This window comes from Nanorana parkeri, unplaced genomic scaffold, assembly GCF_000935625.1.
Source record: "Nanorana parkeri isolate BGI_ZX_2015 unplaced genomic scaffold, ASM93562v1 scaffold726, whole genome shotgun sequence".
NCBI classification, from domain to species: domain Eukaryota; kingdom Metazoa; phylum Chordata; class Amphibia; order Anura; family Dicroglossidae; genus Nanorana; species Nanorana parkeri.
The window spans coordinates 1,351,229-1,376,854 of record NW_017306994.1 but is presented as its reverse complement, the minus strand read 5'-3'; the positions used below and the strand labels follow the sequence as shown (position 1 = coordinate 1,376,854).

General features: G+C 40.2%; 1 protein-coding gene across 1 annotated transcript in view; it reads right to left on the bottom strand.

Annotated features, from left to right (window-relative positions):
• GRIK3 (glutamate ionotropic receptor kainate type subunit 3) overlaps positions 1-25,626 on the bottom strand; it is a 452,956-nt gene that overhangs the window by 170,556 nt on the left and 256,774 nt on the right. The window contains exon 6 of the mRNA XM_018564116.1: positions 5,639-5,812. Within this exon, the coding sequence (XP_018419618.1) occupies positions 5,639-5,812 (174 nt within the window). The remainder of the gene's footprint in view (positions 1-5,638; positions 5,813-25,626) is intronic.

Genomic DNA, 25,626 nt, shown 5'->3' with positions numbered 1-25,626 from the left:
GTGGTAACAGTTCGGGGACAGTCCTGTTTGACTCTGCCCCTTTGTACACAGTCAGGTCCATAAAAACATAGTTAACCAAGCTTCATGTGAAGGAGGTAAAATGAGCTGCACAGAGCTGTGGCCTCAACTATACTGAACATCTTGGGGATGAACTAGAACACAGATTGTTAGTGAGGGCTTCTCAACCAAAATCAGAACCTGACCTCACAAATTATCTTTTGGCTGAATAGGCATTAATTCCCTTTTGGGAAGGTTTCCCAGAAAAGTGGAGGCAGTTGTAGCTGCAATGGGGAAAGGGCAATGGCTTTCATTTATTGTGCACTTTATGTCTAGGCACCTGTATTTGTTTATATTGTATTTGTTGTTATTATGATTATGTGATAAATTATGTGGTTGCAGACACCTTACCTGTGAATTGTTTAATTCCTACACACCCACCTTTTAGATCTTGGTAGGTGTGAGGGCTTTTTAGTAATTGGGGTCTAAGGAGTGTACTGAGATAAATGTCTCAATATAAATTACCAGACAAAGTTTGGTTCACTTAACATTACTGTAAAATTCAGCGTCATCTGACTCTGATCTTGCGGTGTTCATTCGACTGAACGTGCAAGCTCAGAGCCGCTGATAAAGTCCAGAAATGTCACTGGCAATTGCGCATGTGCAGGGAATCGGATTCATAACATTCACAGCTGAGTAAAGAATTAACACATGAGCATCTGTGCAGGGAAGCTACTGGCTTTACACTGTAATGGTTCTAACAGAATCCTGCTATAATCCTGTGGCTCAGTTTCTAACAGGCCATGGACTGTACCGGTCCATGGCCCGGAGGTTGAGGACCCCTGCCTTATTAGGTAATGTCAGCATTTTAAGGTGGTATATGGTATGTCCCCAGTGGGTATGGTCGACTTCTTGAAAAAAATCTTTTGAAATGGATATTGCCTTGTAAATTGCTTAGGAGGACTGAATAATTTATTGGGAGTTTTCAATCTCTGTACAGAACATGTTCAAGTAAGGAGTGTTTGGTAAATTTTTATTAGTCATGGGGCTTGACAGGGATCCCAGACTAGTCACAGCACCAGTAGAAGCAGCAGGCTGCTCCATTATTAGGTAGTTCACATTCTGTCAGTAAGAACCAATATGGTATCTGTAGTCTAGGAGCTATGGCAAGCAACTGTATGTCTCTTGCAAAAAAGAAGCAATTGCGGGAAGATGGTACGTCAGACTAAAAAAGTGGGAACAGAGTGTGGAATGTAAATATGCACTGTAACTACAAAGGCAGCACTTAATTCCTTAGTGTGTTAACCCTTTCTGTAGAAATTGGCAGAATAGGCGGTAATGGTGGCACTCTAACAACACCAATAAATATAGTAGTTCCTGCTGCATTGCCCGACAATCTACTCTTAAATGAGTCTTTAGAGACAATGTCGCACCAGAGGCTGTGCCACAGCACTGCACCTAGAGAGCATTTTGTGGCTAAGACAGTACTCTAAGGTCCAGAAAGTGACACAAGCAGAACCCAGTGTCAAAAGGTCACATTCCAGACAGGCCCTGAAACGTCTTCTATGGCCTCTAGTCCTTGTAGGGAGTTTAGAGTGAAAAGTTTATTGCTGATGTTGCCATCATGCACGCACTACACACACACTTGCACATAAAGGTTGAACTCGATGGACCTGTGTCCTTATTCAACCTCAAATACTATGTATGTAAGGTAATTGTAAAAGAAAAAACTATTCCACAGCCAAATATACATTGCCAGTGTAGGCAGTCACTGAAATTGTCCCTGTGAATTGTACTGTTCTGTAACACCATATGCAACTTTAGGTGAATTTTGTGCTGACATATTTTAAACAGGTTTACTAGAACCCTTGGCAAATTGATCCTAGGCAGATTTGCTCATCCCTTTCCATCTGTCTACATAATGCTATGGGTTTGAATGCTAACATTCTGGTACTTGTGGCATGCAGGTGCAGTAGATTTGCAGTAGTGAGATGTCCATTTCCTCATAGGTGAAATGTTCAGTGTATGATGCAGGTATTTAGGAGTATTTTCTTAATACTGGTGATTGCAAACTACAGCCTTAAAGCAGAAGTATAGCAAAACAAAATACTTAAAAAAAGGAGAGGTGCCTTTAGGAGCTTTTAACCATAATGTGCTAGTATACTCAGCATACTAGCACATTATGAGTAACCTGTCAAACCTATCACCTTCAGCGCTGCACTTCTCTCTCACCAGTACTTCCATCCTCATTCTGTTCTTCTCCCAGATCTTGAGTCGCTTATTGAATTGGTCGTCCCCCGATGATGTAACTTCCACATGTGCGCTGGCCATGTGGACTGAGCTACACATATGTGGCTCAGTGTACAGAAAAAAAAATCACTGAATGGCAGCAAGAAGCTTTTATGGCAGAAGAGACTTACAGAGTTTTTTTTTTTGTTTGTTTTTTACCTTACTTCCACTTTAACTTCATTTTTCAAGATTGTATTTATTACAGCTATATATCTGTTTGAAAACAGAGCAAACCTAAAGAAGCCCTGTTTCCCAGAACAGCAATGCAGATGATTTTTTTCATTTTCTAACTTTCTTAACAAATCGTATAACTGGAATGTGATTGGATAATATTTTCAACTATGACAATAGTTGTTTTTGAGCCCAACTATATATTTTATATACTCAGTGGTTTTAAAAATGAATGGTGTATTATTTTTAGTTTGTATTAAAACATCCCCTTTGGGGGATTATAATCTTATTATTTGAAATAGTTTATAGTTCACTAAGTTCTCTTCAAATAACCTTAACTGTTGAAAGAAAAACTCAAAAAAGAAACTGTATTAGTGTGAATACCATTCCTGAACCTTCTCCAGAATTGCCTCAGCACACTGGCCCAATGACCTGGAACCTTTGAGGCTGCCAATGTATCATCCTCTATGTGTGTTTGTGTCCTCGTTACTGATACAGCAGATGATAAACAGCACTAGAGGCTAGTGGCATCTGGACTCTGAAGAGGTTGTAAGTGAGTGAGGCGTAACCCAATCCTTGCAATGATAGAACCACAGGCTACACAAGGAAAATTACATGTTCAAAAATCTCCCAGTAGCAAACAGAAAGTTTGAAAAAAATAATAAGGTCATAAACCAACAGAGAAAGGTGAATGAAAGGAGATGAAATAAAGTGGAGATATGAAAAAAATAAAAGGATCGTAGGAAAGCAACAGATATTTATAATGAAGTTGATGTTTGAAAATGTAAGCAACCAATCAAAACAAAGTGGAACTAAGAGCCTGATTTGAAAAACTTGCGAGCCGGAAAGATTTTTTTTTCAAAATTAATATACTATGGGGTCTATTCACAAAGCTGCCGAGGGCAGCCGAGTGAATGACCGATCAGAAGTGAAGTGAGCCGACCACCTTTCGGCTATTCACTTCAGGCTGGTACGGCTGATTTCAGCCGTATATCAGCTGAAATCAGCCGTACATCGGCTTGCTTCGTGTGGCTTCGGATCAGCCGAACATGCTGAGCATGTTCGGCTGATCCGAAGCCACACGAAGCAAGCCGATGTACGGCTGATTTCAGCCGTATATCAGCTGAAATCAGCCGTACATCGGCTTGCTTCGTGTGGCTTCGGATCAGCCGAACATGCTGAGCATGTTCGGCTGATCCGAAGCCACACGAAGCAAGCCGATGTACGGCTGATTTCAGCCGTATATCAGCTGAAATCAGCCGTACATCGGCTTGCTTCGTGTGGCTTCGGATCAGCCGAACATGCTGAGCATGTTCGGCTGATCCGAAGCCACACGAAGCAAGCCGATGTACGGCTGATTTCAGCCGTATATCAGCTGAAATCAGCCGTACATCGGCTTGCTTCGTGTGGCTTCGGATCAGCCGAACATGCTGAGCATGTTCGGCTGATCCGAAGCCACACGAAGCAAGCCGATGTACGGCTGATTTCAGCCGTATATCAGCTGAAATCAGCCGTACATCGGCTTGCTTCGTGTGGCTTCGGATCAGCCGAACATGCTGAGCATGTTCGGCTGATCCGAAGCCACACGAAGCAAGCCGATGTACGGCTGATTTCAGCCGTATATCAGCTGAAATCAGCCGTACATCGGCTTGCTTCGTGTGGCTTCGGATCAGCCGAACATGCTGAGCATGTTCGGCTGATCCGAAGCCACACGAAGCAAGCCGATGTACGGCTGATTTCAGCCGTATATCAGCTGAAATCAGCCGTACCAGCCTGAAGTGAATAGCCGAAAGGTGGTCGGCTCACTTCACTTCTGATCGGTCATTCACTCGGCTGCCCTCGGCAGCTTTGTGAATAGACCCATATGTCTCTTCTGCAATAAATGCTTCTTACCTTCATCCTCGCAAAATTATTTACAATTATTTATTTTCTCAGCAAGCAGCATTTTTTTTTATTAAACATGGGAGTTACATCAGCCTGGCCGATCAAGTTGGCTAAAGACCCTGAACCTGGAAGAAGCTGGGGAGAACATGTTGGCACTGGTGAGGGAGTTTGTGGACGTTGCAATCACTTGATGGCAAGTAAGTATGGATGGGTTTAGTTACACTTAAATTCAAATAAAAAAGGAGCTTTACTTTTGCTATGGTCTACCTCTCTCCTATTTCATTCATAAGCTCTGATGTCATGCAAGTTTTTTGGTGTTATTGTGATCCAGTAGCAGCTCAGGAGGTTTGAGGGTCAGCATAACAGTCAGCAACTATGCTATATTTGTACAAACAGGATATTAAGGTAGTCTACTTGTTTCTGTCTTTAAAGAATAAACATGGCTGCTTGATTTACTATATCGGGTGAGACATAAAACATATACTTAACTGAAATAGGAAAATCTGGGTTTGTTGCCATAGACAATACTAACACTTTCCTTCTTCTATCCACTTTTTAATATGTTAAACCCAATGTTTAAAATGTGACTAAGTCATCATGATGAATTTAGGGTAGTATATTGCAGAATTTAAAATATATATGTCTACAAAACTTTTATTTATTTTGACCACAAAAAGTGTGCACTCCATATTTAAACTCTTTCCAAATGCAAGGTTCATTTCACATGGATATAATAGCAAGCTCTTTTGACAAGTAAAATATGTGTGCTTTAACTATGCATTCATATTGCTTCCTGGACCTGACATTTAAAGAGTATCTAAAATTGTTACATGTAGTAATGATTCTAGTGGCATTAATTTAATAAAACTTAAATGGGTCTATCAATATATCACTGACTTAAGTAATTAATCAGCCCAAAATAGTTCAAATCTTAGTGAAGGTGGTAGATCTGTCCGTTTTTATTGCTATTTGTGTCCATATTTGGGGAAAATCTATTCAACAGGGACCCATCATTTTATGTAAATTTCACCTCCCTTCGTGTGCTGTGTTGAGAAGTGAAACATAATTTCTGCAACAAGAACGCTATTACAATAATGTTTTTAGTGGGGAGTGGGGAAGGGTAAAAGCCTCTGTCAAGTTATAGTTTACTTGGACAGGCAGTAAATAAAAATCTCCCCAACAGGAATACAGATAGCAATAAAACTAAAATAAAAATATTTTCTTGATGTTCACTGTCAATATTTAATACAAACTTGGGTATGTATGCATGAACAAGAATATTACTCTGGGATCGTACCGTCATTATTCCATCTAACAGTCCAGTCTCTGGTTTAGGAGGTGCTTGAAGACGTTCCATTTGCCATTTATCTATGATAGTGGTAACATATGGGTTTTCCACATTTAGAAGCCGGAATCCTGTAAGATTCACTCCAGAGTAGCGATATGGTTCCAGGTCCAGAGCATAAAGATCCTGAAAAAGACATGATGTATTTTGTTATACTACATTGAAAGTACAGCCTTAAATAAACAGTTATCCAAAACTCATAGATGGATAAATACTCCATGCTATTTGTCTTATGCCACTTACCCCCCTACCCCCATCAACTGGCTAGCTTTGGTATCACAGAACTAGATCAGAAATCATGGCTAAATAAGGACCTCTGGTATGTTTCTGTGTAGGTATACCCAATATTATTTTTTGTTTGTTTTGGATAGAGCCTGGAAGAGTTAAAACTGCTGTCAGTTTTAAGCATAAACCTGTCCTGCCAAAACCAGTGGTTTAATATGGAGTTTGTGTATGTCAGGAGAGTTCTTTTTCACTTTTACAGGTTTTTTTCTCTCGTTAAAATCTCTATTAATACTAACATAAGAGCAGTTTAAGTATTAAACATTTTTGTAAAAAATAGCACAGAACGAGCATGGAGCGGGAGAGAAGAATGCATACAGAATAATGGCCAGGATTCTTGAAGTCAGGAGTGAGGTGAAACAACTAGAAGGGAAGTGAAATCATGCTTGACTTAAGGTGAATCTGTGTTAATTCAAACATCCAGTTATACTGTGAGTAAACATAGGTGCACTTCACCTTACTTTACACCCAGGCTTCGTTTCACTTCACCTCATTTTATCTAATTTTACACTTTCGTAAATCCTTTCTAAAAAAATGTATGTTGGTGCAAAAATGGCATCATGTGGCCTTTGGATCAGGGATTAGTAGAGCCAAAAAGAGAAAGCTGAAAAACGTAAAACTCTATGTGTATTTTTCTATTTATTTTAGCACACAGTTAAATTTTTAGTTATTGTCAAACTTAAAATGGTTTCTAAAATTTAAGGAACTGCTTACATTTTTTTAAAGTGTTTTTGATTATTTTAATTATTTGTTTTTTACAAAAACTTTTAAGATAATGCAATGCCAGCTGTCACTTATTTACCAATAGAAGGTTAGCATTACATACATGATTGGGCTCAGAGAGTGTGTTAGGGTTTGCAAAAGAGTGATTTTTTCTTCTTTCATGCACTTTTTACCTCAGTAGTCCACATGATTACATTTTGAGCTACTCTAATTGCACTGAATTGCACTGAAATCACTCCACTCCTCTCTACTAACAAGCTGAATATCTGTGCACCCAGCATCTTATTTATCAGCAGAACAGCTCATGGAGAAGAAAGTCTGGAAAATTATTCTTTGCATGATGAGACTTTTTCTAGATTCAGCTACATCCTAAGGAAAAGTGTGAGCTACACAGACAAATAAAATCTTGCACAGACATTGCACGTTTCAGTCTCAAAAGTCAGTAGGCATTTAATGGATTGTTTGTAATTCTCTAAACTATAAGACCTGGTTTGCACCTAGGAATTTTCAGTTTTGCACGTTTTCACATGTTTATCACGCAATTTTTTTCTGCACCAATCATTTAAATACATGGTGTCCAGCCTGCAGCTTGGAATACACATGTAGCCCTTTGACACTTTCTGTGTGGCCTTTGGGGCCCCTGCAGATTTCGGTCAGTTTTCGTGCATACTTAAGCCAGGGAAGGAAAAAACATCTTTAGAGTGGCTTCTAGTAGTTAATGGTTTGGTTTATTTCTTTCAAACTATCTTACTTTTTCTGTAATGCCTATCCAATTTCTATATTTATGTAACATAGTTACATAGTATTTCAGGTTGAATCAAAGACACAGGTCCATCGAGTTCAACCTCTATGAGCGTGTGTATGTGTGTATATGAGTCTGTGGGGTTGATTTACTAACCTTTTAAACACACCACGAACGTGTATACACCTCTGTAGTGTGTTCCCTCCCAGCATGATCTATGGGAGGAATCGAAACACCTTTGTAGTGTGTACACACCCAGCAGGTGTGTTGTGCAAAGCCCTGCAATGAATTGCAAGGTAATGTGGTGTAAATTAGCTCTATGTTATGTTGCTTGCGTTGATGAATGCAGGAATGTAAATGCATGAGCTAACCATTTTTGTCTAAACTGTGAAGCAGCATTATATATGCATCATGTGCATGATTTTTCCATATATGGCATTAGTGGAAATATGCTTTTAGAGACTTTTTGGTTGATAAATACGTTTTGCTGTGTGAAAATCACACACACCTGGTGCGTGCGTGTGTTTAGGTTAGTAAATCACCCCCTGTGTGTGTTCCAGTCAGTAAGAGTACCTGTACCCCTGCATGTTATGGTCTTTGAGGAAGGTACCTAAATTATTTGTGAATGATTCAATACTCTCTGATGATACCACTGATTGTGGAAGAGAGTTCCACATTTTTACCCCTCTAGTAGAAAAGAAGCCCCTACACATAACTTGTGGTTAAATCTTTTTTCCTCCAATTTTGGTGGTGGCCTCTAGTTGTTTACTGTAAACAGTTTATTACTGATATTAGTATCACCAATAAACAATTTGTACATCAAAATCTTGTACCCTCTTAATTGCCTCACTTCTAGAGTGAATACATTTATATTTAGCAACCTTGTCTCATAGCTTTGGTCCACTAGCCCTTAATTCATTTTGTTGCCCTTCTCTGTACCCTCCCCAGCTCCAGGACATCCTTTCTATGAATTGGTGACCAAAATTAAACCTCATACTCAAGATGAGGCGGAACCAGAATTTTTCGTACATTTATTTTTTGTTTTGGTTTGTTTTCTTCGCACACTGCCCATACACCTGCCGATTAGCGTATGATCGCGGGATCACCCGCAATTATCGTACGATAATCGGCAGGTGTATGGGTACCTTTACATAGGACACTAAGTAGCAGCCAAGTGCTGCTAATCAAATGCTCTTGATTAATTGATCATCAGCAAGTGTGTCCACCTCTATAAATGCTGAAGTTTTAACAGTTTGCTCGTCTGGAACATTGAGGTGTGTGTTAACACATTGCCAAGGAGGCAAGACATAAGCAATGAAATTAGAGAAACAATTGTTGCTGCCCATCCATCTGAGAAGGGTTATAAAGCCACTTATCTACCACCCACTCTGCAGCATAACACTCCACAGGACAATTGAAAAAACAGACTATGAACATTCTTTATCAATAGGCCAAATATAACATAGATTTCCACCTGTGTGCAAGAGTATATGTGTGCAATATTTACTCTCAATGTGGCTTAATAACCTCTGTCTCATAACTGTGCATCATGTAATTGTAACATCATTTTGACAGCCATCCAGCTCTGCTGAAGAAACTTGAATAACAGTTAATTTCTCAAACAGTACTTGAATTTGATGATAGATGACTACAAACCAGTACATTTGTCTCAGACAAGACCACACATTTTTATTATAGCCATCCTGTAGGAATGCTCTTTAACAAGCAATGGCAAATCAGTCATTAATATATATATATATATATATATATATAGGGTCTTTACAAATATATTACATTCAGTTTTAAAATGTCATACACTTGTATATCCACTTAATCAATAGAGTCCAAAACTGTTTTGGCACTACAGTCACTGTTCCACAGAGCCTGCAAGGCAGTGCCAGTCAACAGGATTTGCTCTTAAGGTCCCCACACACCTTACGATAATCGTATGATAATCGCGGCATAGGCAGATCGTACGTTTTTTTAAGTACCTTACAACCATCGCAAGACAAAAGTCTTGCGATGTTTGTAAGGTGTGTGCCCAGCCTAAGAGTAGAAGGCTTCATACCAGCAGCTTTCCTTATATGGGATCTGCCAAATAGTGCTAAGTGCAAGGAATGTAACAATTATGTAAGAATATTCGCCACAGGTTTTAGTGAAACAAACATTCATAACCGGGAAGCCTGTCCAAATATATTTAACATTTACAATGATTTCAAAATCATTATGGGTTATCTAACAGAGAACTTGCTGCCTTCAGGCTTGCTCTGTCTGATTGAAACCTCAAGCAGAGCTGTCTAATCACGGCTCTGACTCATTGACTTTTGTGTATAAATTTCACTTTGATCTGTAAGAAACAGACCTTTTACAATAAAGGAGATAGAAAAAAAAACATATGAAATAGAACCTAAAGCTTCACTTGCTTGTTGGACAGAAGATGTTATAAAATGTCTTAATATTGCATATTTACCTAAGAAATACAATATATGTATATTTTTTTATCCCTCCCCATAATAAGTAACAATATGATATGATATGTTAAGGAATATGATATGTTCCAAACACCAATACATTATGTTTAGGTTGGCTTCATACCTAAGCGCTATGGTAATGTACTTATTACTGCAACGCACAGTGTCAATAATTATGGATGGTACCCCAACACCCAAGTATTGCACCTCTGAGATACATGCATTGCAGAACATGGTAAGGTACTGCCATATGTTGTGGTGGGCTGCAACAGGAAAATAGTGCAGGTGCATTTTCTGGTCAGTAGTGTTGTGCTGCTATAACAGGGTAGGCAACCTTGGCTCTCCAGCTGTGCTGCAACTACAAATCTTATAAGGCATTGCAAGCCACAGGCATGACTCCCAGAGGCAGAAACATGATGGGATTTGTAGTTTCAGCACATCTGGAGAGCCAAGGTTGCCTACCCCTGTGCTATAACATAACAAGTGATTATGCATTAACACACCACACTGAACTGTAAATTGGGCCTTAATTCTTGAGCTCTTTAGATGCATTTTGGACACATATTAATGTGTGTTGTAAAGTAATCCCATTTAACTATTATAAATACAAAAATAAGGGTATGATTGGGTGTTTAAAGCATACACAAGTTCATCCCACTCGTAGTTTGATGAGTCCTAAAAAGAGACATAGGGGTTGATTTACTAACCTTATAAACACACCACGAACATGTATACACTTCTGTAGTGTGTTCCCTCCCAGCATGATCTATGGGTGGAATCTAAACACCTTTGTAGTGTGTACACACCCAGCAGGTGTGTTGTGCAAAGCCCTGCATGAATTTGCAAGGTGACGTTGTGTAAATTAGCTCTATGTTGTGTTGCTTGCGTTGATGAATGCAGGAATGTAAATGCATGAGCTAACCATTTTTGTCTAAACTGTGAAGCAGCATTATATATGCATCATGTGCATGATTTTTCCATTTATGGCATTAGTGGAAATATGCTTTTAGAAACTTTTTGGTTGATAAATACGTTTTGCTGTGTAAAAATCACACGCACCTAGTGCGTGCGTGTGTTTAGGTTAGTAAATCACCCCCCCAGTGTCTCCTATGTACAATTTGATCTATATATATAAGCCTGCAGTGAGACAATTCAGGTAGCTTACAGAACAAGACAACAAATGGTAAGCGAGTAATAGAAAACTATGTATTTCAGTTTTAATTATTTCATTACAAGATTGAGTATATTGGTTTTTTGAACTGGCCTTTCACATTACTCCTGGAAGTATTGTATCTTTAAAGCAATTAAAATCAGAGAGTAATCTACCAAACCGCTGGCATACAATCCGTTTTATAGGTTTGCCAGACAGAAAGTGAAAGGGTACCGCAAAGAAATGAAACTTAATGCATCCTTTGGCTGAGATGAATGTTTGGCCATTGTGTTTAATCACACAAAGATCTGCTGTTTCAGGAAACCTGATGGCTGGGATAAGGACAGGAAACTGTTAACCTCTTCAGGACTCATGGTACTATTAGGAAATACTTCTATCTATATTTTTCCCCAAAGCAGGATACATCAACTAAGGAGGCTTTATCATTCAAGAGAGAAACTAATACAAATAATTAAGCTGAATATAAAATATCCCTTTTACCTTTCTGTGGATGATGAAAAGTACAAGGACTATATTTCAACAGGTCCTGGCCAAGTTAAAATAATTATCCAAGCCATGATCTGCTTTGGGGCCTGTGCTAGTCATTAGAGACAGTAGGTGTATATTAAAATTGTATTCTGCCAAACACCAAGAATAACTGTTGTTACTATGGTGGCAATATGATGGTGTTGGGGCTGGGTTAACCCACTCTGAAACCCCTAATTGGGTGTGACAATCTATGTAAGGCCTGCTCAAATATTGTAGCATCTGTGTTGCCAATTCACCTTCCATCAATTTTACTCTCACTTTAATTTATACTATAAAAAAATGCAGTGGGACTGAGACTTTTACTGCTACAGTGCAAATATTGGAGCACAATGTGCAACAGAAGAATACCAAGATGTGAGATACACATGAATTAAATCAAAATGTCACATGTACAGTTGCAAGAAAAAGTATGTGAGCCCCATTGAAATTACCTAGTTTTCTGCAGTAATTCGCCATTAAAATGTGATCTGATTCTCATCTACAGTAAGTCACAACAGACAAATACAATATGATTAAGCTGATAACACACAAACAATTCTAATTTCTCGTGTCTTTATTGAACACACGCATTAAACATTCACAGTGCTGGGGGGAAAAGTAAGTGAACCCTTGGTGTTAATAGCTGATTGAACCTCCTTTGGAAGCAAGCACTTTTGGTAGCTCTGAATCAAACCTGTACGACTTTGAGGAGAAATTTTTGACCATTCTTCTGTACAACACTGCACCAGCTCAGACACATTTGTAGGATAGTAGATTTTATTGTATTAATTGTATTGATTGATTGTATTGTAGATATAGCCCTCTTGAGGTCATTCCACATTATCTCTATAGGGTTAAGGTCTGGGCTCTGACTAGGCTACTCCAAAATGTGCATTTTCTTTTTTTGAAGCCAGTCTGTAGTGGATTTACTTCAATGCTTAGGGTCATTGTCCTGCTACATCACCCAACTTCTACTAAGCTTCAGCTGGCAGACAGCCTCCCTGACATTATCCTGTAGGATATTTTGATTAACTTGGGAATTTATTTTCCCCTCAATGATGGCAAGTGATCCAGGCCCTGAGGCAGCAAAGCAAGCCCAAATCATGATGTTGCCTCCACCACACTTCACCGTTGGGATGATGTTTTGATGTTGGTAAGCTGTGCCCTTTTTGCACCATACATAGTGCTGAGTATTCTTCCCGAATTATTCAACTTTTGTTTCATCAGTCCACAAAACATTTTCCCAGTAGTGTTGCGATTTCTCAAGGTGCTCTTCGGCAAACTTCAGGTGCACAGCAATTTTTTTTGGATAGCAGTGGCTTCCTCCATAGTGTTTTGCCATGGACACCCTGCCTGTTCAAACACTTACGTATGGTAGACCCATAAACAGGGATGTTTCCAGTGATGTCTTCAACCTTTACCTGTTACACATTTACTTCATTGAGGATTCTGTGTTGTGCATTGGGACTTATCTGGCTGGGCGCCCACTTATTGTAAGAGAGGCTCAGTACTAAACTATCTCCAATTATAGGCAATTTGTCTAATTTTTGACTGATGGATGTCTAAACACTTTAAGATTTCTTTGTATCCCTTTCCTTATGCAGATCAACTACTCTTGATTGTATGTCTTCAGAGAGTTCCTTTTTGTGAGCCATAGTTCACATCAGTTGATGCTTCTTATGAACAGCAATCATAAAATGTTTGAGTCTTTTTGGGAAGGGGGTTTAACACCCCGGATGTCAACTGGTTAAAGTAAGTAGTCTATGGATTCACTTACTTTTTGCTCCAGCACGGTAAATGTTTAATGGGTGTGTTCAATAAAGACACAAGAAATTAGAATTGTTTGTGTGTTATCAGCTTAAGCACATTGGGGGAAATTTATCAAAACTGTAGCAGACAGAATATGCAATGAGCAGTTGCCCATAGTAACCAATCAGCTTCTGTCTTCAGTTCGTTTAATTAAGCTTTGAAAATAAAAGACTGAAGCTGATTGGTTGTCATTGACAACTGCTCCAGATTCTGTCTGCTAGAGTTTGGATAAATTCCCCCATTGTGTTTGTCTATTGTTGTGACTTAGATGAGGATCAGATAACATTTTATGGTAAATTACTTCAGAAAACCAGGTAATTCACATACTTTTTGTTGCCACTGTAATAACAGTCATAATGCAATTGTGCAGAAATCTATATGAATGCAAAATGAAAACAATAGCAACAGGTCACATCGAAACATAGGTACTTTAATTGGACAAGTCAGAAAAGTTATCTGATGCCCTAGTGTCTCCTGTTGACACTATACAATTGCTACACACAGCAATTGCAGTATACAGCTTATGAAACCAACACCAATCATATTCTGGGCATTGGTTATAAATGTCAGGTGAAAGAGTAATGTTTCCATTATAAACAAATTGCAAACACTTGTGTATTGGGTCATTTAAGAAAGAGTTGCCTGCCTGTTATATGTAAACAAGAACCTGTGTTATGCATGTAGTGAATGGATGTAAAGGCTGTATTGCACAGAAAATGTGTAATAGTAATGCATTTTCTGGATCCCTATATTCTCAGTCAGCTCTTGATATCATGTTTAGAGCTACTGTATTTCTATTATGCATATTTTTAGTTTTCTTTTGGGGGCAGAAGGGGATATGCCTGTATTCCAGGAGTCATTTAACAGCCATTTGTTGAGTACCATCTGCCAGTGTTTGATTCACTGAACTGTATGCAACCTTGGTTTTTGGCAAAAACTTGCATTTTACAGAGCCAAATGTTGACACAAAGTACTGAGTGTTGACTTGGGAGCATTTAGAAGCTTTCAGTGTAACATAATAGACCAATTCATTAAGATCCCCAGGGCCTCGTACCATTGAATCCTAGGCACATGCAGAACAAGCTAAGAACACAGCCTCAAGGAATTCTGCATTAAACCATCACCCTTGCAATATATCTGTCACTGCTCACCATTGGCGTTAATAGAGATTTCTTATCTATTTATTGAACAAAGAATGTATGTGTAGGAAATACAGAGGGATTTTAAACAAGAAATGGCAAAGAGCTAGACTAAATGTAAACAATTGTGAAAATGTAGCTTTCATTTATTCCATGCACTAAAAGCTAAAACATGAATGCAGCCTTTTGCAATTGGAAACACAGTGTAAGGCAGGGACAATGGATAAAACTGACCTGTTATTATCCACACACTTTTTACAGACACTTTACTGCTCTTTGCTGATAATGTGCTGAAGTCACACCACACTGAATTTTTGCAGCATTAACATACTGCTGTGAATGACTTTATAATTGTACATAGTCCACGATACATTTCAATATACCTTCCATGCACTGAAACTATAACTGCAATTGCATAGATGTAAATCAGTGTAATATAAGTAATATTGGTCATTTAAAACCAGAGTTCTGCTTGAAGTATTTCTGTAAGGACTAAAATACAGTCATAACACATTTGTGGAAACAATGCTTTATTCCTCTTGATATGTGATGAATCGTATGTCATGCAGTAGAGCAAATAGAGCCGGAAAAGAAATACAGTATTGCTTATTCTATAAATATATTCTAAAATGGCCTGGGCAAGTTTGCTGCTACCCCTAGAAATTATTATAAAGAACTGGATCATAGTGATATTTTAAAATAACCATTTTCTGTAATTAGCATCACACATGCCTTCAAACTTGTAATCAGTCATTCAGACTATTTAAGTACTTTCCCTCAGGTACTCGCTGATACCAATTACTGATACTTTTTCTTAAAGGAACATGTGATAATTTGTATTAAACAATACAGACTAATGATTTTAGGGCAGTTTTTCACCAGGGCTGCATACCGATGTCACCAGGACTTTGTACAGATGTCACCAGGGCTGCGTACAGATCTCACTAGGGCTGCGTACAGATCTCACAAGGGCTGCATACAGATCTCACCAGGCTGTGTACAGATCTCACCAGAGTTCCATACAGATCTCACAAGAGCTGCGTGCAGATCTCACCAGGGCTGCATACAGATCTCACCAGGGCTGTATATAGATCTCACCAGGCTGTGTACAGATCTCACCAGGCTGTGTACAGATCTCACCAGAGTTCCGTACAGATCTCACCAGAGTTCCGTACAGATCTTACAAGAGCTGAGCACGGATATCACCAGGGCTGCATACAGATCTCGCCCGGGCTGCATACAGATCTCACCAGGCTGTGTACAGATCTCACCAGGCTGTGTACAGATCTCACCAGGCTGTGTACAGATTGTGACGGACCGCCTGGTACCCCGACTGGGTACCTCCGTCAGAAAACAACTTCCTCTCCGCTGGAATCCGCATCCCAGTGTCCTCAGCCCAAACCTGCCTAATTATTGGACAGAAACAATATATTAAGACAGAACGCTAACCACTCAAGCATTAGACAACACCAATGTTGAGGTGGAAACCAAGATCTGCTTTATTGAAGACCAGCTCAGCATATATACAGCTCTGGGGGTCTAAACACATAACGCAATCAAACATGAACAGCATGCAAACAGACATCCCCTCCCCGATGCCTTAATGAATGAATAGGGAGAGAGGAGACACATGTGATGGGATTATCTCCGGAGTGTATCATAGTGTGATTTACTCATCTACACCCGTAGTCAGCTACTCCTAGAATCAGCTATCCTAATCCCATCATCAACACAATACAACAAAGGGACCAATAAACTGTAACAGTTCAATGTCCAGAATTATCCCCCTTCAGTGCTCCTGGAGTCACAGCCTGTACATATCATAAACACGGGGTCATCCCAATGTAATGCCAGGGAAACTGTACAGTACATCCCTCCACACATAAACCTGGTACAATGGTTCATTGTAACCCCAAAGGCTGCGAGGGGGGTCTCCATAGTTCTGGGTCCATAGTCAGTTGGAAGGTGGCTAGCCCCCAGGCTCCTCCAACAGCACCAGTGATGGTTCAGTCCGTCACACAGATCTCACCAGAGTTCCGTACAGATCTCACAAGAGCTGAGTACGGATCTCACCAGGGCTGTATACAGATCTCACCAGGGCTGCATAAAGATCTCACCAGGGCTGCATACAGATCTCAGTAGAGCTGTGTAAAGATCTCACCAGGGCTACGTACAGTTCTCACCAGAGCTGAATACAGTATTCACCAGAGCTGAATACAGATCTTACCAGAGCTGAATACAGATCTTACCAAGCTGTGCACAAATCTCACCAGAGCTGAATACAGATCTCACCAGGCTGCATACAGATCTCACCGGGCTGCATACAGATCTCACCAAGCCTGCATGTGGGTCTCACCAGGGCTCTGTGGGCAGGTTTTGGGCTGAATGAGCTGAATGGGTGGGTGCCAGCCTGAAAGGGTGGTTAGTGAGCTGAACGGGTGGGTCTTGTTCCGGCTCTGGGGCTGTATGTGCGGTGTGGAGCTGTCCTCAGCTGTGCTGGCACCAGGAAGGAGGAAGAGGAGATGTGGGATTTGGCAGGCACTGTCAAAGACAGCTACTCCCATGTCCCTGGCAGGCTGCCTGAGGTCCCCACAAGCATGGGACTTCAGGCAGTCGATCCAGTTTAAAAATTAAAAGGGCCGTTATCGGCCTCTAGTATCAGGGCATTTTCACGAGTACTTGTACTGTATTGGTATGCCTAACAGTAGCTTTTCTGGGCATAGCCGCAAGAGTAAAAGTGACCCCAGGTTGAACAGGAGAATAGTGCACCTGGTAGAAAAAGAGCCCAGGAAAACATCCGAAGTGATACAAGCAGAACTCGAAGGTTAAGGTACATCAGTGTGTGATCGTAACATTTGTTGCTTTCAGAGCAGCAGCGCGCTCAAAGGAAGAAGAACAAGGAGTGTAACGATAATGAGGTTTGAGCCTATTAATAATAAATATATTTAGTTTAAAGCAAATGCAGTATTTAATTTAGTTGTAGGTGACTTTAGCCTGCCATCAGTACCAGGTCTCTTCAAATTCAAAAAAACAGGGATCTGCTAATCTGTATAGTTCTTAAATGAAGCACTAAAACTGATTGTTATCTAGAGTTTCCTCTGGACCTGGCTTTAAACAGTTTTAGTGTTGAGCAGTATCGTAAATTCCTAATAGCATGGTAATGGTTATGCCCAGGTCAGATAAACCCCTAAAAAAATAGCAATTGACAGGTAAACACACAGGCCTGGTAAAATTAATGACCCAGGTGACCCAGCATTCAAAGCTGAGTTACAATATCAAACCAATTTCATAACTTGAATTGGAGAGTGAAATGGTAAAATTAAGTACACCGATAGTTGTGTCTCATTGAGACAGAAACAGACAAACAAAAAATATTTTTTTTATGATGGGCAACGGCTGGACAGGTGACATTTACCTTTCTGGCATAACCATAATTTATATCTCCGCCAAGTTTGGTCTCAATCTAAAGCTAACTTCATGCACATCATAATGCAGGGGTTGTCAGACAGAATTGGATATGAATTTTCAATTATCTTCTTAGTTATGAATTTAGCAGTTTGGGAGGAGCAGAGGAGGACAGTGTAAAGGCGTATCCTTCTTGCTCCCCCTCCCCAGCCCTGCACCGCTCTAAGACATCCCCCAGAGAGCTGCCAAAAAGATACTGCACAGGCAGCTGTAGAGGCTCTTGTTTGTAACATCAACATCAAAGGAAATTCTGCTACATCAAGAAGTTCGTAACATCTCAGAAGAGTTCCCCTTTAATATGTGAAAATCATCTGTGCGAGCCTTGCTTGGGGCCATTTAGACCTCTCTTTTGCTTATTGAACTCTGGACTCTGTCAGAACTCATAAACCCAGGACTGTTAAGTATTCCCTGTTGTTCCCTTTTATTTTACTATTGTTATATATTTTGTCTCTCTTTATTAATAACTTTCTCTATATATTTTTTCGGCACCATTTCTTTTATTAAAGGACAATCTTAAAAATCGTTAAGCTTATCTCTAAACACTAAATACAAACTTAAAATATCCTTGCCTCTGTAAAGAGCGCTACTGTATAGTGAAACCTGTCATATTCTTGTCTGAAAGGACAGTGGTATCATAGATTTTGTTAACATGTGTTGAATTGTCACAGCATTTGCTGTGACCAGTTTGTGTTTTCTGTTGAAAACACATGGTGGCAGCGAACATTTGGTATGTAAAGGGTTAACTGCGGAGTTAACCAACCCTAGTGATGACCGCTCTCAGTCTTCTGACCTGAGATTGTTGTCCCGTAAGCTGGGAAATCTCTGTTCTGGGTGAGGCTGAGAGTGGTTTTGCCACTTCCTTGTGATGGCTTTCTCAGTTCAGAACTGCGTATAGTTAGGTGTGATTCATGTACAGTGGGTTTGGGCCGGGCGTCACAAGGAGTACTTCATTTACACATAAAAAATCCAGACTGAAATTTGCTTAAATGCATATTAACAAGCAGTGGGGAAGATAGACATTCTGTCACCCGGGGCAAAGGCTCAGAGTTGCGCCATAATGCTCCTAAGAGAATGTCCTTTTGATAGATTTGACAAACCTGGAGAATCACATCAGCTCTATGTTCCCAAATGAAAACATTAAGAGGGTTATTCACGAAGCTGCCGAAGGCAGCCGAGTGAGTAACCCACCCAAAGTGAAGTGAGCCGAATGCTGTTCAGCTATTCAGTTCGGGCTTGTACAGCTGATTTCTTAAGGCATCAGCATACCAAGACATTTTGGACAATGTCACGCTCCCAACTTTGTGGGAACAGTTTGGGGATGGCCCCTTTCTGTTCCAACGTGACCAGTGCACAAAGCAAACTCCATGTAGACATGGATAAGTGAGTTTGGGGTGGAGAAACTTGACTGGCCTACACAGAATCCTGACCTCAACTCGATAGAACACCTTTGGGATGAATTTGAGTGGAGACTGCAAGCCAGGCCTTCTCGTCCAAGATCAGTACCTGACCTCACAAATGCGCTTCTGGAAGAATGGTCAAACATTCCCATAGACACACTCCTAAACCTTGTGAACATCCTTCCCAGAATAGTTGCAGCTGTTAGAGCTGCAAAGGGTGAGCCAAATCATTATTGAACGCTACAGACTAAGACTGGGATGCCATTAAAGTTCATGTGCGTGTAAAGGCAGGCGTCCCAATACTTTTGGCAATATAGTGTATATAAAAACACTTTTAATGGTATATTTGCCAGATTAAAAGTATGCAAATAAAAAAAGATTATTCTTAGGATTTACATACACTTAGCTACGTTAGGGAGAGTAAGTTGTAAAGGCAGAGGAGGAGAACAAATTATGATTTCAGTTCCACTTATAATTTGCATACTTGAGAACTATACCCTGAATTCTAATTAAATACTCCTCGGGAACTATATATTGTATTTTGACTCACTAAATGACTCCGTTCAACTTCTTATTGCATCAAGTAAGTGCCAATCCTCTAGTCATCACCGGGGTCACTGTCATTGTCTTCCTACTACTATTCATTTTATGTAACTGGGCTACATATCCAGTTGTGTCATTGTTGCAATGGAATAGAAACTGCTTCAAAAGTATTCTGTGTTTCAGCACAATGTACATACATAACCACCTAGAGACACAAATATGATGCCACAGTTGAGAAAGCAGCAGTATATGAGGGGCACAAAAAATTCTCTCAAAACAGACAACTGTGAAGCAAGTAAGCAAGATGGCTGCCCTTGGACACAGAATAATTTGATGTATGTGACCTTTCATGTAGGGTATTATATTCACAAACACTGAATAGAAAAGAGTATTGTTACTTATATCTGTGGAGCTAATACATGGGCTATTATAGGCTCACAGAATATTCAAGTCAAATCCAATAAAACAAGGAGTTACTACTGTAGCAATGTTAAACACACACAATTCTCCAGCACCACAATCATTATGCAAATATTTAATTTTCACAGAATTCATGAAACAACAAATGAATAATTCAAAAATAAGGCTTGTAGTGTAAAGTTTGCAAAATTTCTAAATAATATGCTATGGCACTAATTATTGTGACCCCCTCCACACCATGAATCCAGGGCTCTCTCCAGGGTGCCCATGATGTCCATGGTGGGTGTCAGTGGTGAGAGTGGAAGATGATCAAGGAACATCCATTCACTGATTGTCCCTGCAGTGAATGAAGCCGAAAGCAGAAAGCTTTTCCTCAATTCCAGCTGCAGAGCTAAAAATCCCTGGCCACTGCGGCCGGGTAAGAAACTAATTGAGCGTGATCTCTGCTAATTTAGGTGAAATTAGGTGTGTAATCAACCCCTGGTGTCTCCTTAAAGAGAACCTGTCACATCCATTGTGCTATCACATAGCAGGCTTGTGAGCCCCCTTGTGAAAACAATAAATTCAGATGAAAAAAAAAGAATAACAAAAAAATTAAGTTCAATACAATATATTAAAAAACAACCATCAAAACATCCCTCTGTCCCCATGTACATAAATGCATGCTTATGAAAACGGTGATTGCGGCATTGAACGTTGTGGCAGAGCAGGGACAGATAGGTATGTGGGGAGTGCACTGGGCCCTACCAAGAGTAGGTGCACTAAAAGTGGTCTTTAAAAGCCACATATTTGTGAAGAAATCCACACTGCATTCGCCAGTGGGCAATACATTCATACGTCAACTTGCTGCACACATTCCCTGGCAAGTTATAGACTTGCAGAACACTTGATCTGGAGACTTGCAATGCAGACTTGCTGTAATTGTGCAATAAAATTGTGAAGCTTGGCAAGTCTGCAATAGTTCAGCAAGTCATTTTCAAACTTGCAGCTCAATTGCTTGCTATCTGGGTACATGCTGCCAGCTTCATGGTTGGCCAATGTAATGACTCGCCGGGCAGTGTGTAATGACTCGCCGGGCAGTGTGTAATGACTCGCCACCCAGCTTCCTGATTGGTCAGGAAGCTGGCCAATCAGGAAGCCAGACTACAAGTCATTACCTGCCCCCAGCTTCTTGATTGGCCAGAAAGCTGGCTCCATGCTTCCTTATCACCTGGTGACGAGGTCGCATGGAGCCGGCTTCCCAGCCAATCAGGAAGCCGGGCGCTGGATAATGACTCGCCGCCTGGCTTCCTCATTGGTCGGGAAGCTGGCCAATCAGTCATTACACGCCACCCGGCTTCTCTGCTAATCAGGAAACCGGGCAGCGAGTCATTACACGCCACCTTGCTTCCTTAATAGGACTTCCGGTATTTGGTATCGGCGAGTACCAGAAAAAATTATCGCTGCTAGTACTCGATATCGAGAAACTGGTATCCGTGCATCCCTACTGATGACCCACCCACAACTTGGTGTGTCGGAGAGCAGAGAAGGGCAATATTTACAGGGGAGCTGGGGATAAGTTAAGTATAACTGCTTTCTAAAGTATAACTGCAAGTTCCAAGTATAACTGCAAAGTTCCACTTGATTAAAAAAAATTGCATTTAACCTGTGCAGTGTGGGGGAAGCTTCACTGCAGGGATCAATTTTTACTTTACCTGGTGTTCGGCTATAACTACTAAATGTCATTGCTGTAAAAATCAAGGTTATGTCACATGCTTGCAAAATGAGGGCTAATTGGGAAGATAAAAGTGATTCTGCAGGACCTACATCAAATAAAAATGTCAGTTGAGCAAGCACAAAGACAGAGGTGGCATTGCTTTATTATATGAAAAAAGGCAATTTTGTTCATTTTGCACGCACTGAAAATTCCAAAACATTATACATTTTCTGTAGCATAAAGTGGGGATAGTTGCGATATTATATGCCACACCCGATTTAAGCTACTGTCTATCAAATATATTTTTTCAGTGACAAATATGCTCAAATTAATTTTAGTGCACACAAACACAACATAACCCTTATTTTTAGTTATATTTGAAAGATTAGGTTGTGTTGAGTAAGGAGTAAGTAGATAGCTAATATTTCAAGCATCAAAATTGTGTGCACTTGTGAAATGGTGAAAAACTGCAGTACCCAAAATGGTCTCAGGTGAGGCTTTAGAGCCTTTACAGGTGATCATTTTACAGTTCCTCATGAATTATTGCTCTCACTGCGATGTGCATGTCGATACCTCATATGTGTTGCCCAACTGTATTCATACACATGCACTCTTGACTAATGCTCTTGCATTTATATGTGTGTATAAGTGGGGGAAGGGGGCTTGTAAACATTTTTTAGTTTTAATTTTTTTATTACACCTAAGTTTGTAATACATTTTTTTACTTAGAACTATTGGGTAAGCATTTTCCCCCATAGTTCTATTTAGGGTCACGGGAGGACATATACTAAACTCCTCCCATGACCCAATGCTCAGTATATCACAAGCTATTACCCCTGATATAATGAGAGCGCCGCAGTATAATACTGTCAAGATCCACCCAGGTGTGTGAGTGACAGCTACTTCTGCCTATCTAGAGGCAGAGCCAGCTGTGTCAGCCTCCTTCCTCGTTCATTCCTCCACTCAGTGCTGGAGGATCGGAGGGGGGGGAATCCCTGCGGGGAGAAATCGGGAAGTGAGCAGATCGGTCTATGTTTCTGCTCACTTCCCGATCGATAGAGCTAGCCTGTGACAGCTAGTTTGTTACTGCTCGGCTCTAACTATGAGGAAGAGTGGAAATCACTCATCTCATAGTTCTCCTTTAATTTTATTATTATAACAAGGGGGTTGACAAGACCACTATGTGATAGCATAGTGCAGGCAACAGATCTCTTTTAAGGAGATATTAGTGGTCTAATGTCACCCCTGCGCTCTGCTGAAGCTGATCTAACACATATTGTATTTGATCAGCTGTGTTCTTGGCCACACCAGCCAGGATTTGACAGCCCTGAACCAGGAAACGCTCAGAACAATATCCAGTTTCCTTTATCACAGGGGAGATCTGCTTATGGATGTTCGCTCTCCTCCTGTTGCTCTCCATCCTGACACTTGCCCTGGAACATTAAAAACATTTATATATACCTTATTCCTTGCTCCCACTGGCTTCCTGCTAGCTTCATGACCAATCCTCCCTTGCTTTTTGCCGCTTTGTAGGTGTAAGCCATTCTGCCACCATCACATGCAATACCAGAAGTCCTGCATTGTAAGTGAGGATGCCAAGGGCAGTGCCCTAAAATGCAAGAATGACAGAATTGTATATTTGTGAGGATCTGGTTGCAGGCCAGAATTGCTTATGGACTAGTTGCATGTTTTGCATTGCCCCTACCACTGTGCTATACTTCCTACACACCCTTCTTGTTGCTTTTCCCTTATTATCTGTCTTACATCTCCTGATCGTTATTCAATCCTGCTCTGTCCTATTTTAATCGCTGTTGTGTTTTCACCTTTCCTGTTGCTATTTGATGTGGTCTGTCCATTTACCTGTTGTTGGAACAAAATTCTCTGATCCATAACTAGCTTTTGTAAATTTAGGTCATGCATTATTTATGTGTTTACAATGTGTTTTGGTCTAGTCTGTTTTCACAATATGTATGTGATGTACTCTTTTGTAAGAAATGGCTATTATGTGTTGCACTCTTGTGCCATGATTCTATCTGGTGTTGCAGACATGCATGACTTACATTGTTTTCTTGTTGTTGGAGTAGCACAATAGCACTTACAAAAGAATTGTTGTTCCAGCACCACCGTCACACAGAACCTAGCAGAATTGTTATTTAATATGCCCCTTTTGTGATGCCAGAACACTGTATCCAACCAAACTATTTGGCAAAACTGTGCATTTTGTAAAGCCAAATGTTAATACAAGGGACTGCGCTTTGACTCAATAGCATTTAAATGCTTTCAGTATAGCGTAATAGGCCAATTCATTAATATCCCAAGGGCCTCGTAGTACTGAATCTTAGGCACACGCAGAACAAGCTAAGAACACAGCCTGAAGGAACTCTGCATTATAACATCACTCCTGCAATATATCTGTCACTGCTCACCAGTGGCGTTAATAGAGATTTCTTATCTACTCATTTATTACAAATCCCTTCCTTCTCCACCTCCGGGCATACCTCCACATTAAATGCATAAGCCGTAATTAATAGAAGGTTTTCCTCAAGCTTTCTGGAATAGATAATAATCAACATGAATTTGCTGGCTGTTGAGTTTATAAAAGATTCCTGAAGGATTTAAACTTAACTTTAAAAACATAAATATCAAAGCTGTATTGTGTGGAACATTGGCAGTTTTATTTTTTATTTTTAATCTTTTTGATGATGTAAATGTGTAAAGGAAAGAACGTCTCTAAGGACAATTTGTATAGCCCAAATAAATACGATTCACAGAATCATAAAAACAATACAGGTTTATGCATCTGTCTCTATGTTGCCATGTTCAGTAGCAATTTTCAGAAGTTATTAGATTTTGTCTATAAAAGTAATTCACCGGCACACACTTGAAGGGTTCTTAAAGTATTGATATGTTTATTCAATACCCAATGTCACATACTGTCATATGGTGCTAACGTTTCGGGTCAGCACAGGGATCCTTCATCAGAGCGAAAGTGACGCAATGCATAGGTGAACATGCAGGGATGAATAAACATCAATCCAGGTGCAAACAGACAGCCCATGACATGAATTCTTCTGTGTTGATGTGGGTGTGTCTATCTTTTTGAATTTTGGCGGGAATTACGTCATTATGATGTCATGGGCTGTCTGTTTGCACCTGGATTGCATTTACGTAAAAAATAATCTAAATGTGCATATAAGGGACGATATTGCGTCAAATAATGGGGAAGACGTGGAAACCCTATGGCTGGAGCTAGATATGATGGACGCTAGCCGTAAACTTCTCGTGGGTATTTGCTATAAACCTCCAAATATAGGGGAAGAGGGAGAAGTCAATCTTCACTCACAGATAGGAATAGCTGGGAGAGAGGGCAATGTAGTCGTGATGGGTGACTTCAATTACCCAGACATCAATTGGGCCAATGGAACTTCGGGTTCAGCAAAGGCGGGGCGATTTCTAAACATGTTGCCCGACAATTTCATGGACCAGATGGTGGAGACTCCTACCAGAAAAAATGCCATCTTAGATCTAATTGTCACTAATAATGCAGAGTTAATCGAGGATATTGTAATTGGGGA